Source organism: Vanessa tameamea, chromosome 11 (genome assembly GCF_037043105.1).
Source record: "Vanessa tameamea isolate UH-Manoa-2023 chromosome 11, ilVanTame1 primary haplotype, whole genome shotgun sequence".
In the NCBI taxonomy this organism is placed as follows: domain Eukaryota; kingdom Metazoa; phylum Arthropoda; class Insecta; order Lepidoptera; family Nymphalidae; genus Vanessa; species Vanessa tameamea.
The window spans coordinates 1,637,923-1,651,372 of record NC_087319.1 but is presented as its reverse complement, the minus strand read 5'-3'; the positions used below and the strand labels follow the sequence as shown (position 1 = coordinate 1,651,372).

The 13,450-nt window shown below is 33.3% G+C and overlaps 1 protein-coding gene across 1 annotated transcript; it reads left to right on the top strand.

Annotated features, from left to right (window-relative positions):
- The first annotated feature begins 3,146 nt into the window (after window positions 1-3,146).
- Window positions 3,147-6,287, top strand: LOC113400903 (organic cation transporter-like protein). The gene is made up of 4 exons (XM_026640584.2): window positions 3,147-3,395; window positions 4,461-4,818; window positions 5,015-5,422; window positions 5,505-6,287. Exons 1-4 carry the CDS (start codon window positions 3,365-3,367, stop codon window positions 6,205-6,207), a joined length of 1,500 nt encoding a protein of 499 aa, XP_026496369.1. The 5' UTR covers window positions 3,147-3,364; the 3' UTR covers window positions 6,208-6,287.
- The last annotated feature ends 7,163 nt before the right edge of the window (window positions 6,288-13,450 follow it).

Below are 13,450 nucleotides of genomic sequence, written 5' to 3'. Positions count from 1 at the left end.
GGCTTTAACGAAATGCATATCTTTAGAAAATCTCAGGATGAAATAGTTACATCATTCTCACAAGACAAAAGTGCCACGGAGCTTAAGTCAACACTTCAATCCCATAAACAGTTAATGCCCAGGTTCATAAGTAAAGAGAGCTGTGTTGGGTTCTCGAAATAAATGGAAGGAACGGGACATCAAATCTTACTACGTCAAAATTAAATCTATATGTACCAAATGCATGCAATGAATTGAAAAATGCAAACGATTTAAAACGCAGGGACATAGCGTTTTGTATTGTCTAATGATTGAAAAACTGTGGGCATTGTGAGACATTTTGTAGTATATTTAGTAACAGCATTGCATCCATGCGAAGCCGGGGCGAGTCGCTAGTATATCTATAAAAATAAATAACTAAATTTTACTGCTCCTATATTTAGAGTAATGAATACCGCTAATTAATAATTAAGTGTTAACATTAATTAATCGTTCTAACTTGCTCTCTAGATAACATCGTTAAAACTTAACATAATATAGGTATATATATGTAACAGGTTAAAGTCATCTCACGTTGGACCATTAGTATTTATATTGGTATTATCTAGGAAATAGGTGTTTGCCCAGCACTGATTAGGTATGTGCTTATGGAGTATATGGTTTTTGATAAACTCATATGTATTTTAATCAACTCTTATTAAAAGGTTTACTAAAAAAATATTTTAGTAAAAAATCATTGTATAAAAAAAAACAATAGTTATGATTTCATTTTACGTTAATTGCTCCACTATCAGTCGTTGCAACAGTGCATTTAACATTTAGAACAATTTACACACTAATTATTGTTATTTATTCATCTTATGTGAATATGTATATTTTTAATTTACTGTCTGTCAAAGTGAACGGATAAAATTAAGATATAAACCTTGACTATTTAGCATCATTCTACGTTTGACGATCCGTGCTCTACATGCTAGGACTACTCTCCGTCTAGGTTCTCCGACGTATGAGACCTCAGACCAGTGGGACCAGTGAGATCCGCAACAAATATTTGATAGCAACAGTTGCTATGCCGCAATTGCCCCACAGCCCATTGCAACTTCATAAAACACTTCGTTTTACCGCACATAAAACGTGTGAATTGAATCCACATAGGATTATGTAAACATTTTTGACACTTTTCTTTAAAATATAAGTATGTAGGTGGGCACCTGTTTTAAGAATTTAACGTAACTTTTCCTTAATTTAAATTTGCACATTGGTTCAAAAATTTAAAAAGTTTTGAATCATACTTATGCTTTAAATAAGAAAGTTTTTTTATATCCGCATTATGCAAGCATTACACACACGTAATTTATAAATATATGTTATAGAGCAGTACATAATTGCTCTATAACATATATTTATTTATCTTTGTATTATTTTATTTAAATCGACTATTATTAAATAGATTACTATAAGTAGTATAAGAGAAAGTCGTTAAAACTGTCGTTGTCGAATGATTACATAAATATTATATCTATATATTTTAATGAGCCTTCCTGATAGATTTCGACTATTTTCTAGTAAGACAAATATCCTGCCCAGGGTATATTATGGTATAGCATAAACCAATGGGACAGAAATCGGACACTATCAGAGAAAGATTCAGGCGGAAGACCAATGACTTTACGAGCTTGATGAATAAAGATGTGTAAGTACTGTCAGCTTCTAATCTCCGCGCTACTGAGGCCGAGTATTATAGGAATTCGGTGGCTAGCCTCTAGAATTAAGTAGGTGTTTTTCACATAGGTGTGTTATAAAATTTTAATTTTAAGAATTGCCTAAATAATTTTTATCATCATTTTATTTAAATACACTGTGATTTGCTGGTTGTAATTTTATGCCCTCAATTAGTTAAAGAGCTAAGATTAAAAGACTAAGACTTTGTCGTATGTTTATTCGGGATTCGCGCTAAAACTACTTTAAATACGACAGATTTTATGACACAGCGGTAGCTTCGTCCTTGAGTAGAATTAGATGAAAATTTTGATTATTTAATTAACTGAACATAACAGATATAGATAAATAATAAAACCTGTTTCTTATATACCGTTTATAGCGTGTTATATGAAAAAAAATGCCTAGAAATCAGAAGAAGTTTCACGAAGACGCGGAGGAGTCATTAAATAGTCACATATAATAGTCATCTCACGCACACACTAAGAAATCATCTAAACACGAGTGTTATCTATACTAATGCATGTCGAAAATTAAGCAAAAAAAAAGATCTAAATATTCGTGTCTTCTGTCAAATTACTTTTTTGTCCCATTTGCTGAAACACTTGGCCCTTGGAGTAATGGTGCAAAAAACTTCATCAAATTATAACACCTCGCCTTATTTCCTCCATTAGTGACAGGAGGGCTGGTTCGTTTTTAGCCCAGAGGATCGAAATTGCGATTCAACGGGAAATGCTGCTAGCATTCATGCACCCATTCCACGCGGTCAATTTATACAGTAACTATTTTTAATTCAAATTTGTATATATATTTAAGCACTTAATTTTATCAATTCTTATGTTAATAAATTTAATAAAATTCTTAGATTAAAAAGTATTTAGTCAGTATAATTAAATTACAGAAAGCGTGGAGGGGCGCGTCTTCGTATGTAAATAGACCTATAATTCAATACCTTCCATATGTAACTAACCAATTTCGACCAAATTCTTCAATAACATATGCATTTATTTCTTGAATCGTGTAATAATTCATTTATCAATTACGTTGACAATTTAAAAAAAAAACACTAAATATTCTCATTTCTTATGCATAGTTACATAAATTGATTGACATTTATGATTATTGCTCTGCTTCTTAAAGTCGTAGCGTAAAATTACATTTCCTTTAAAATTCCTCAATAAATTTACTATTTAACGCAATAACGAAAATAATACTTTTTAGTTCATCGCGTTCGAAATTACAAACTGTTTTTTTTTCTTTATAAAACCGCTAGTAGGTAGTTACAGGAAAATCAGTTTGTAATCTTATTTTGTTGGTCATTATGCCATCGATTATTTTTTCATTGCCGATCTTCACCGTTTACATTAATTATTTAATATTCAGTTTCCAAAACATTATATTTATAAGTTAGAAATGTATATATAATATACCTACAATAAGTTATAAATCTATATCACGTTTAAATGCATTTAATGTCAGTACTATCGCGGTTCGCGACAAGCGGGAGCACCACTCAGTGGCGCGAGCGCATTATCAAAAAGACTAAAGAATACCAAGCCAGTCTGTTGCTGTATGCCATTGGATAAACATTCACCGCCTATCCCCAATGATACGAAAGTGTGTGATTACTTATTAGTGTTTTAGTGCAGAAAGCAGACTCAGTACCATGGAGCTTCAAAATCACAAAGAGGAAAATGGTAAGAATGTTTGTGGTGAAAGTACACGGCCTCGATATTGCAAATATTGAGGCTCTAACCTTGATTATAAGCTGATTCCAGTAAAGACATCAAATAATACATGTCTCTTTTGCATGTTAAATTGAACGAATTAAATGGTTTCTTTATTACAAATAAGCTATTCATGTTAAGTGAAAAAAATAAATTGAACGGTTAACTATATTTCGAATAAATTGCTTACGGTTATTCGTTCTAAATACATTTCTTTTTTTTTAAACCTTAACATAGTAATGAACTTATTTGATTGCATAAATCGTTTTAAATATTCAATAAATTTTATGATCGTTATTTGTATTGTATTACCATGATAATAATATGAGCTTAATAAATTAAGATTCGCTTTAATTATTTTCAATGTTATAATAGAGCGGGAGTTGATATTTGACCTTTAAATAATTGTTTTAAAGCCTTGGAAGGCTTGTAAAATAATACAATAAAATTATATTTATAGAAAATTTAATTAACATTATCACTAAAAAACTTTTTAAGTGATTACAAAAAAGGCCGAGAGTTTTTGTAGCTGAGTCAAAGATAAATTTCTAAATAGTTATATTAGTGAATACTCTTTAATGCTAGATGAAATTTCTGTAAAAAATATTCAAAGATTATCGCCATGTAAGTCATACGCAATGATTATCAGTGGAAAAATATTCCAACGTGCCAGACTTCGTGGTAATGTTCATCAATAAATTGTTGTTTGTGTAGTAATTAATATATAATAAGCAATATAAGAATGTGAGCCCGGCATTTAATATTATGTTATATACCAACTGTCACTAGGTATTAGAAACGTAATTTTAATTAGTTTGAAAGTTGAAAAACTTGTTATAGCAATAAATCAACTCACGTAATATAAAAATTATAAATATTATATATTATTTAAATATATAAGAAAATTATCTAATATTCATAAATAATAAATAATGATGATATTGCCCATGTTTAACAAATGTACAATTTTTAAGTGTTTTTAATAAAGTTTATAATTTATTGATATTTAATAACATTTTCATTTTTCATTTACAGGCATAAGTTCAAATCAAAATGTTCCGAATCAAGATCTCATACAAAGAGTGACAGGATCTTTCGGAAAATATCAGTTATACTTGTGTTTATTGATATTTTTATCAAAGTTTCCGGTGGCTTTTCACCAAATGGCCATTATATTTCTATCGCCAAAAGTAGAATACGATTGTGAGGGTTCTGGTAACAATGCAACATGTCCATGTCCGAATCCACAATATGATACTTCGATATTTACAAACTCCATTATTATGGAATGGGATTTGATATGTGATAGAAAATGGCTAACGAGTTTTACGCAAACGTTGTTTCAACTAGGAACTTTATTGGGCAGTGTACTGTTTGGAATGGCTTCTGATAGGTAAGGTAATTAAACGTGACCATTATATTAGATATTTTTGAAATAAATGCTATAAAAAAAACAAACATTCATTTAGTTGTCTTGCTATCGATGTATCGGACATCTTTAGTGTTCAATTAGTCATTCATGGGATTGAATTATGTTTTCAAGTATTGATTTTCTTATTTTTAAAATAATTATGATTTTTTGTTTTTAGGTTTGGAAGAAAAAGACCTCTCTTACTAGCAGTTGTCATTCAAGTCTCAATGGGTATTGTAGCCGCATATGTTCCAGATTTTTGGACGTTTACGTTCGTTCGATTTTTAGTAGGAATGTCTGTTGGAGGTACAATGGTCACCGGCTTTGTAATGGTTATGGAATTTGTTGGGACAAAATATCGAGATGTCATTTCGGCTCTTTATCAAGTCCCTTTTAATATGGGTCACATGTTGCTGCCAGTTTTTGGATATTTCCTCAGGGACTTCAAGGAGTTTCAATTTGCTATTTCTGTACCAGGGATTATTCTCCTTTTATATTTCTTTCTAATACCCGAGACGCCGCGTTGGTTGGTAGCAGTAAATAAAACGGATGAAGCTATTACAATTTTGGAACGAGTAGCTAAAGTGTAAGAATTTGCATTAATGATTGTATTAAAATATTCTGTGATAAATACTTAATTATTAAATAGTATGTATTATATTTTATAGAAATAATCGTCCGACTGAAAACATAAGAAGGGATGTGGAATTATATCAAGAATCAGTTCAAAAGAATCAACTTAAGAAAGGAAATATATTGGACCTTTTTCGAACACCGAATCTGCGAAAAAACATTTTGGCGATGTCGTTCAACTGGTTGACTTGCAGTTACTGTTTCTATGGAGTGTCACAATACGTCGGTCAATTAAGTGGTAACGTTTTTGTGAACGTGGCAGCCAGTGCCAGCGTCACTCTACTCGGGACCTTAGCGTCTATACCATTGATGAAAGTAATTGGTAGAAGGACTATTTTGATAGTGTTTAATGCTATATGCGCTCTGTGTTTGTTAATATTATGTGTTATTCCAGAAGGCATAGGTTCTGTTATTTGCGCAAGTATTGGAGTAGTAGCTAGCTTCATTGTTTTCGTGTTGGTATACTTATATTGTACAGAATTATTTCCAACAGTCGTACGTAACGCTGCTCTTGGGTTTTCTTCAATGATGGCGCGTGTAGGTTCGATGCTAGCGCCTTTTGTAATAGAATTGAGAGACGTTGCGCTTTGGATGCCTCCGCTAATCTTTGCGATATTCCCACTTCTAGCTGCGTGTATAACGTTTGTTCTCCCTGAGACTAAAGGTTGTGAGTTGATGACTACAATTGAAGAGGGAGAACAATTTGGCAAAAAGAAATCCACAACTAGTAAAACTTAAAATATTATTATTACGAAAAACTGTAACTTTTAAGTTAGATGATAAATGTAAATAGTGTTGTAGTAAATATTAAGAAATAATTTGTTTTTTTTTTAAAAAAACAAAACAAACGAGCCGAGGAACCTAGCAGTGCAACATTTGCAATCAGGTACTTAATTATATTGTATGTATTTTAGATATATTTTCAATAATCGATGTAAATATGAATAAAATTCGTCATGTTATAAACTGAGTCATTATTACAGTAAATTTTTTGAATACCACGGAGATTAAGTAATATAATTCAGTTTAATTGCCCTATTGCGTTGAATTTATGTTGTTACAATGCTATCGACAGAATATAGAAAAATATACACCGTACATATCTCGTTCACTTGGCCTATTTTTATTAATATTTATAGCATAGAAACAGATACTGTATCTTCTTTAATTGTTTTGTTTCGTTTGTCCGCGAGAAATTCGTTCTTTTCGCCATTCATATAATATGCCAATGTGCTTAACCAGAGACAGAAGAGGGCAGGTACCATTGGAATGAAGTTTGCCAGGGGTTATGATATTTAAAATTTTATATTTTTACGATACGTTCATTGATTAAGGTCGTATATAGACGTCGAGGTAACAACCAGACACGTTCGAATTTATAGTATTAGTATAATATTTAACTAATGATCTTCATGAACGTGATATTTGTGTTTGTGGTGGATAGGTGATTTTTAATTTTTATTACTTTTTTATTTTTATCGAAAAATAATAGCTACAAATGCCTTCACTCCAAAGCTTTAAATGATCTTTCAATTATTAGAAATATAATCTAAATTGTATTTATTTTGCTTTTTCCTCTTATTTTAATCGTATCTTACTAATAACGATAATTTAATGCGGGCGACTTCTAGACATATGACATTTTGTCATTGATTTGTTGCAATCAAAAATATATATTTTTTTAAATAAAATTAGTTACATTTGTATTAGTTAAGAGAAAGAAGTAACCGTTTTAAAAATGTAATATGTATATAATAAAATACCGGTATACTTTAATTATATATACTGCCGTCAAGCTTCAATACTTATTTTTGTTGTGTTCCGGTTTGACGGGTCAGCGAGCCAGTGTAACTACCGGCACAAGGGATCAATATTATAAAAAAATCCTAACGGAATCATGACTTAATAAATATTATTATGCTATGACTGGGTGAAATACCAATTATCTAAAATTGGTATAATTGATGGAAGTATTGTATTTTATAAATACTAGTTATTCGTCCCGGCTTCGACCGGTTGGAATAAGGGTGTACATAAAACGCTTATATTGTGGTACATATAATGTACACGCGGCAAGCCAGTCAAATCGGCATAGTTTTTTTTCATGTAAAGAAGTCAATTAAATAGGATACTGCTGAAGAATATTCTTCACGTAACTAACCAATACTTCTTATAAAACTTGTTCACATATTTTCCCTTAACCCAATATATATATATATATATATATAAATCAAATGTGTCCAATAGTTTTTGAGTTTATCGCGTTCAGACAGACACCGAAGGGACTTTGTTTTATAATATGTAATGTAAAATATATACGCAGTAAAAACAACAGAATAGTGAAACAGATACGGATGTTGCAACGTTTGGAGATACGTGACATGACATAATAGTAACATAAGTTGTTTGTGACATTTATCTTATAAAAAGATTTATCTGATAAACAGTCATTTTTATTAAATTTTATTATATTGTAACTGATATAAGACTTTTTGCGTATTATTATTTTTAGTTTTTTTATTCGATGGAATGCACTTACAATTCATATAACATTCGGGTATGTAGGACTCACCGGCTACCGAGTGTCAACCGGAATACCCACTAAAAAACCAGCGGTACCCTCTCCGCCCCTTCGAAGGGCGACACGGCCTCGCTTGAGCATACTCCATAGCTGTTCATACTGTTATATTAAACTATGTTATTGCCTGGCTCTGTATATAATACTTTAAAAATCTTGCAGACTTTGTCGTTCCTGTGGGTATGAATACATATGATCTTATAAATTATAGAACGGTGATCAAAAAAGTTGAATAAATATATTTATAGTATTTATTATATTTGACAGTACGCCAGAAGGCTATGTACGGGTATTACAGTTAAGTAACACTTAGAAACTATTGTGTGCAATGAAATAATAGATCTTAGACGTATACTTGTCAAATAGTTCTTATCATAGACACTTAGATAATCCCTTAGAAATATACTATGTTTATAATTGAGCATATGTTCTTGTGTATTACATATATATTTGAAATGTAATAATAATAAAAATATATATACGTGACATAAACATAGCTAGAATACTCTGTGGTTAAGTGAGTTATCTAAAAATGATAAGCTTGTAATTTCATTTGAGATAATGTTACGTGAGGCCGTACATCTTATTTTATTATTTAAATACCTTTATGACGCCATTCCTTTATAGTGCCGAATTCACTACGGTGTACAGAAGGGATATGCCAATTAGTGGCAATAAATATTTAACAATGTATTTACATTACGCCAGTTTCCACATGAATACTGGAATAACACATTAGCTTTGGTGCTAATTTGCCGATGAATAGTGTTTTTTTTTTTTTGTTTAATTCTATACAATATTTCAAATATGAGGTTTCATTTTTGTTAATTTACAGGCTATCTTCGTTGTTCGTCTATATATATGTTCTAGCTTACATTTAGATCTTGACTTTTGATGTCCAGGCTTAAAATCCAATGCAAAGTCGTTGGAATTTTTAAAAATAATTCACTGGCAAGCTGGAGTTCGTTTCAGAATATTTAATATTAAACAATGGATTAGATCTTTCTTACCAATCAATTTAAATTCTTACAAATCAATTTACATAATATATAACATTTAATAAGATTACTATAAATTGTAACTATGATGTCCAGAATTGATTAAAACATCAACAGCACGATTTTTAAAGCATATTCTGCCTCGCATAACCACTCTCTGGAAGCAACTTACACTAGTTTTCCGAAACGATATGACTTGGGAACCTTCAAGAAAAGAGCCTAATCATTCGTGAAAGTGCGGTAATGCATTTGCAAGCCCCCTGGTATTGCAGATGTCCATGGGTCGTGGTAGTCACATTCCATTAGGTGAGCCTCCCCCGCGTTTGCCCCCTATTATATAAAAAAGAAGATGAAAAATTAAGATCTATAGATATGCTAATATTTCGGGTTCAAGGTTACTAGTCTGTAATTCTGTTAATGTCACTAATTTTTTTACCCATAATAGGTTAGCGTTTGACCGTGTCTTGTATTTTAAGCATCGAAACGGTCTACGATGTAGCACGCTTGCTTTTATTCAGTCCCCCACGTGTAGTGAGGGGTTATTGAGACTCGCCGATGCCCAGGACGATTAGTACACCGGAATACCCACTAAAATACCCGCGGTACCCTCTTCGTCCCTTCGGTGGGTGCCACGGGATCGCTTGCTACTGTGACGCCCTGACGGTCGGCTCGCCTATGTAGGCCTCCATTTCCTAGTGGGGATTCCCGGGTACTGAGAAGCTCTCTATCCCTGTGGCGCCTATTGAGACCGGCATTTTTCTCCTCCCCGGTCTTCTTCGACGGATTGGGTTTGCAGCAGCGTTTTCCTCCCACTCTAGTTCCATGATGTTGCCTACTTCTATGACATGTCGTTTTTGCAAAAGGAGCGCATTTCCGACCAGAATGCCTTGCTAACGAGTATAGTGTTGATGTTGTTCGTCAGCGACAGGTCTCCATCCATAGTCACCGCCAAAGAATGCCCCCATGCAGAACACTCGGTCAATGTGTGGTACGCTGTATCTACTGGCGCACCACATTCATGGCAGGACGGTGCCACCTCCCACCGCGCTATTCCGTGCAGGTACTTGCCGAAACATCCTGGTCCGGTAAGTAACTGCGTCATTCTGAACGTGATCCAGGCTTGACTAGAAGATCTTTTCTTAGGTTAACTTTAGGTTAGACACCAACGTTGTACCTCTCGGGAAATACAGACTCGGGCAAAGTATTCCACAGGTTCGCAGTGCGAATAAAAAAGGTGTATTCGAAGCTCTTCTTACGTAGGCGGGGAATTTACACTGTGTACCAGTGGTGTGAGCCGAGATGGCCCAGTGGTTAGAACGCGTGCATCTTAACCGATGATTTCGGGTTCAAACCCAGGCAGGCACCACTGAGTTTTCATGTGCTTAATTTGTGTTTATAATTCATCTCGTGCTCGGCGGTGAAGGAAAACATCGTAAGGAAACCTACATGTGTCTAATTTCAACGAAATTCTGCCACATGTGTATTCCACCAATCCGCATTGGAGCAGCGTGGTGGAATATGCTCCATACCTTCTCCTCAACGGGAGAGGAGGCCTTAGCCCAGCAGTGGGAAATTTACAGGCTGATTATGTTATGTTTATGTACCAATGGTGCTTTGGTCGCGTATGTCTGAGCTGTTGAACTAAGGTCTCCTCTCTTTTTGAGGCGGTGTTTTAAATTAATTTACAACAAATTTGTTGGATACATATGTGCATGTTTTCCACCCGACATATGCTGGTTGCCTCATGAGTTTATAATGTTAAATATTATATACATAAAATATACCTTCTCATTGTTGTTTTTCGTATTCAATGTCTTTACAAAACGTTCATTGACTGAGATAGCTTGATTTGGTTTACTTATCAATATATTTACTTATTTATAAAATTTATATTAGGATAAAAAATATTTTTAGGGACGGGTGGAAAGGTTATAATGTTATAACATTTATAAATGTGAAAGTGACTCTGTCTGTCTGTTGCTCTTTTACTTAAATTTGGTTTGAAGCAAGCTTGAATTTCAACCCATAAAAGGCGAGGGAAGCCGAAGGCGACAACTATAAATAAATATAACTTTATTATTTTATCCCAAAGCTGTTTCGTTAAATAATAATTAAAAACAATATAAATTTATTTTTATTATAAATATGAGGACATACTTTACAACTATGAGGTTGAACACTCTGAAAGAGTTTCTTTATGCAGGCCATAATGCATTTGCGACAAGTGACGTCATAGATCAATGAACGGCTCTTGGAGGTGGTCGGATACTCATTATAATAAAATATAATCTGCAATATTAACTCTTTCACAAAAACAATGACACATAATTTTTACGACGAAAAAACTGCAATGAAATATTGAGTAACGGAACTAATTAATTATGACTGCTTCAGAACGATTTATTGACTTCAAAGTAGATTGCAATTACAAGAATGAAAAAAGTTAAAATATCTATCTTGTAAACTCATTAAAGCGTACTTGACATACTACGTGCGTACTGATATATAAGCCCATTCGTTTGCTTCATTGAACAATGTCAATGTTTTCGAATTTCTAATCAATTACAAATTAGGTACAATATTTAGACTGAAGCAGTATTGTTGTAGAATTGTAGTCCTGCTGCGAACCGGTCCTCGAAGGAACGTCGTCGACTGCTCGTGGCGTCTATACTAGACTAGCTGTTGCTTGTGGCTTCGCTCGCGTGGAAGTTAAATTTATTTACAGATTAATTAAAAATATTACGTTAATTTAAGTTCCTTTGTAAACCACATTGGTGTGTACTTTACTCCTTAGGGATATAATATCCAGATACATATCGACTCATTTTTAATCAGTTTCCCAAAAATAAAGTTTCATGTTTCTAACTTAAAAAATGACGGACTTCTCTTAGGTGCAGAATTTCCAAAATTCCTTCCTAATTGGTTGTTTGCTCAATAAAACGATGCTACTCACCAAATTTCATGGCCCTAACTGTAATAGTTTACGCTCGGCGATGATGAATCAGTCAGTCAGGACATGTTAATTTATGCGTATAGATTGCAACAAAACAAATATAAAAATAAATATATTTTACATATTCCGTGCGATTTCTCTATAGCTTCTGCTGTATGAATATATATTAATCTTTAGGGAAGGGTCGAATTTCGTTTTACATTCGGTTTAAATGCCGAACAATCGGTGCAAGAAATGAAAAAAGTGAAATAAAAAACCTAATTGCACTACCTTGACTAAAATTAATGGATACCATATTATCTAACTGTAAAATGAAACTAGGCCTTTATCTACTCATGGTCATTTATTTTAGTAGGAATAAGTAAACGCTAACTCACAATGTGACAAAAATTAAATGATCTTCTCTGATATATTATATAATATACGGGGTTATTTGAAAGATACTAAATAAGGTCCTAGATACTGATTACTCAAATATAATAACTTTTGGTACGGCAGCAATATAGAAATCTCAAAAAAAATAAAATACTTGTCCATACTAAATAACAGATCAGCAGCTAGAGTTTGTATGGAGAAATATTTTTTGAGACTTCAATATTTATATATATACTTCAATATTTGTAGCCGAGATGGCCCAGTGGTTAGAACGCGTGCATCTTAACCGATGATTTCGGGTTCAAACCCAGGCAGGCACCACTGAATTTTCATGTGCTTAATTTGTGTTTATAATTCATCTCGTGCTCGTCGGTGAAGGAAAATATCGTGAGGAAACCTGCATGTGTCTAATTTCAACGAAATTCAGCCACATGTGTATTCCGCCAACCCGCATTGAAGCAGCGTGGTGGAATATGCTCCAAACCTTCTCCTCAAAGGGAGAGGAGGCCTTTAGCCCAGCAGTGGAAAATTTACAGGCTGCTAATGCTAATGCTTCAATATTTACCCCATACAAAAAGTTATTACAATCATTATCTAGGCGATTTTTAATATTTTTCAAATAATCCTGTATGTATAGCGGGCGTGTAAATAATAACAGTGGTCTTAAGAAAATGTACTTTACTGTATGAGAACAATGTTTTTTTTAGATTTGAAACAATTTACATAACTAAAACAAAACTATCAATAAACACAGATAAACGACGCAAGAGTGGACGCCATTGTTGTAATTGCGCGCGCGTACCGGCTCGACTCTCAATCGTGCCGGCGCGGCGTCATCGGCGACTTTCTTATTAATTCAGAAATCCGTCCGCTATATATATATTTATATTACATTGTAAGTTAAGGCTTACTTGTACTCCACTTATGTCAATTCAAGATGAAAGTTGTTTAGTTATCGATTCTAGGTATGTACTTTAGTGTTTTTTTTTCGCTGGATACACGCGTTACATTTCCCTCACACGAAGTGGGGGATTATGTGAGACTCGCCGGTGCCCAGGACGGCTAGTGCGTTCTTGT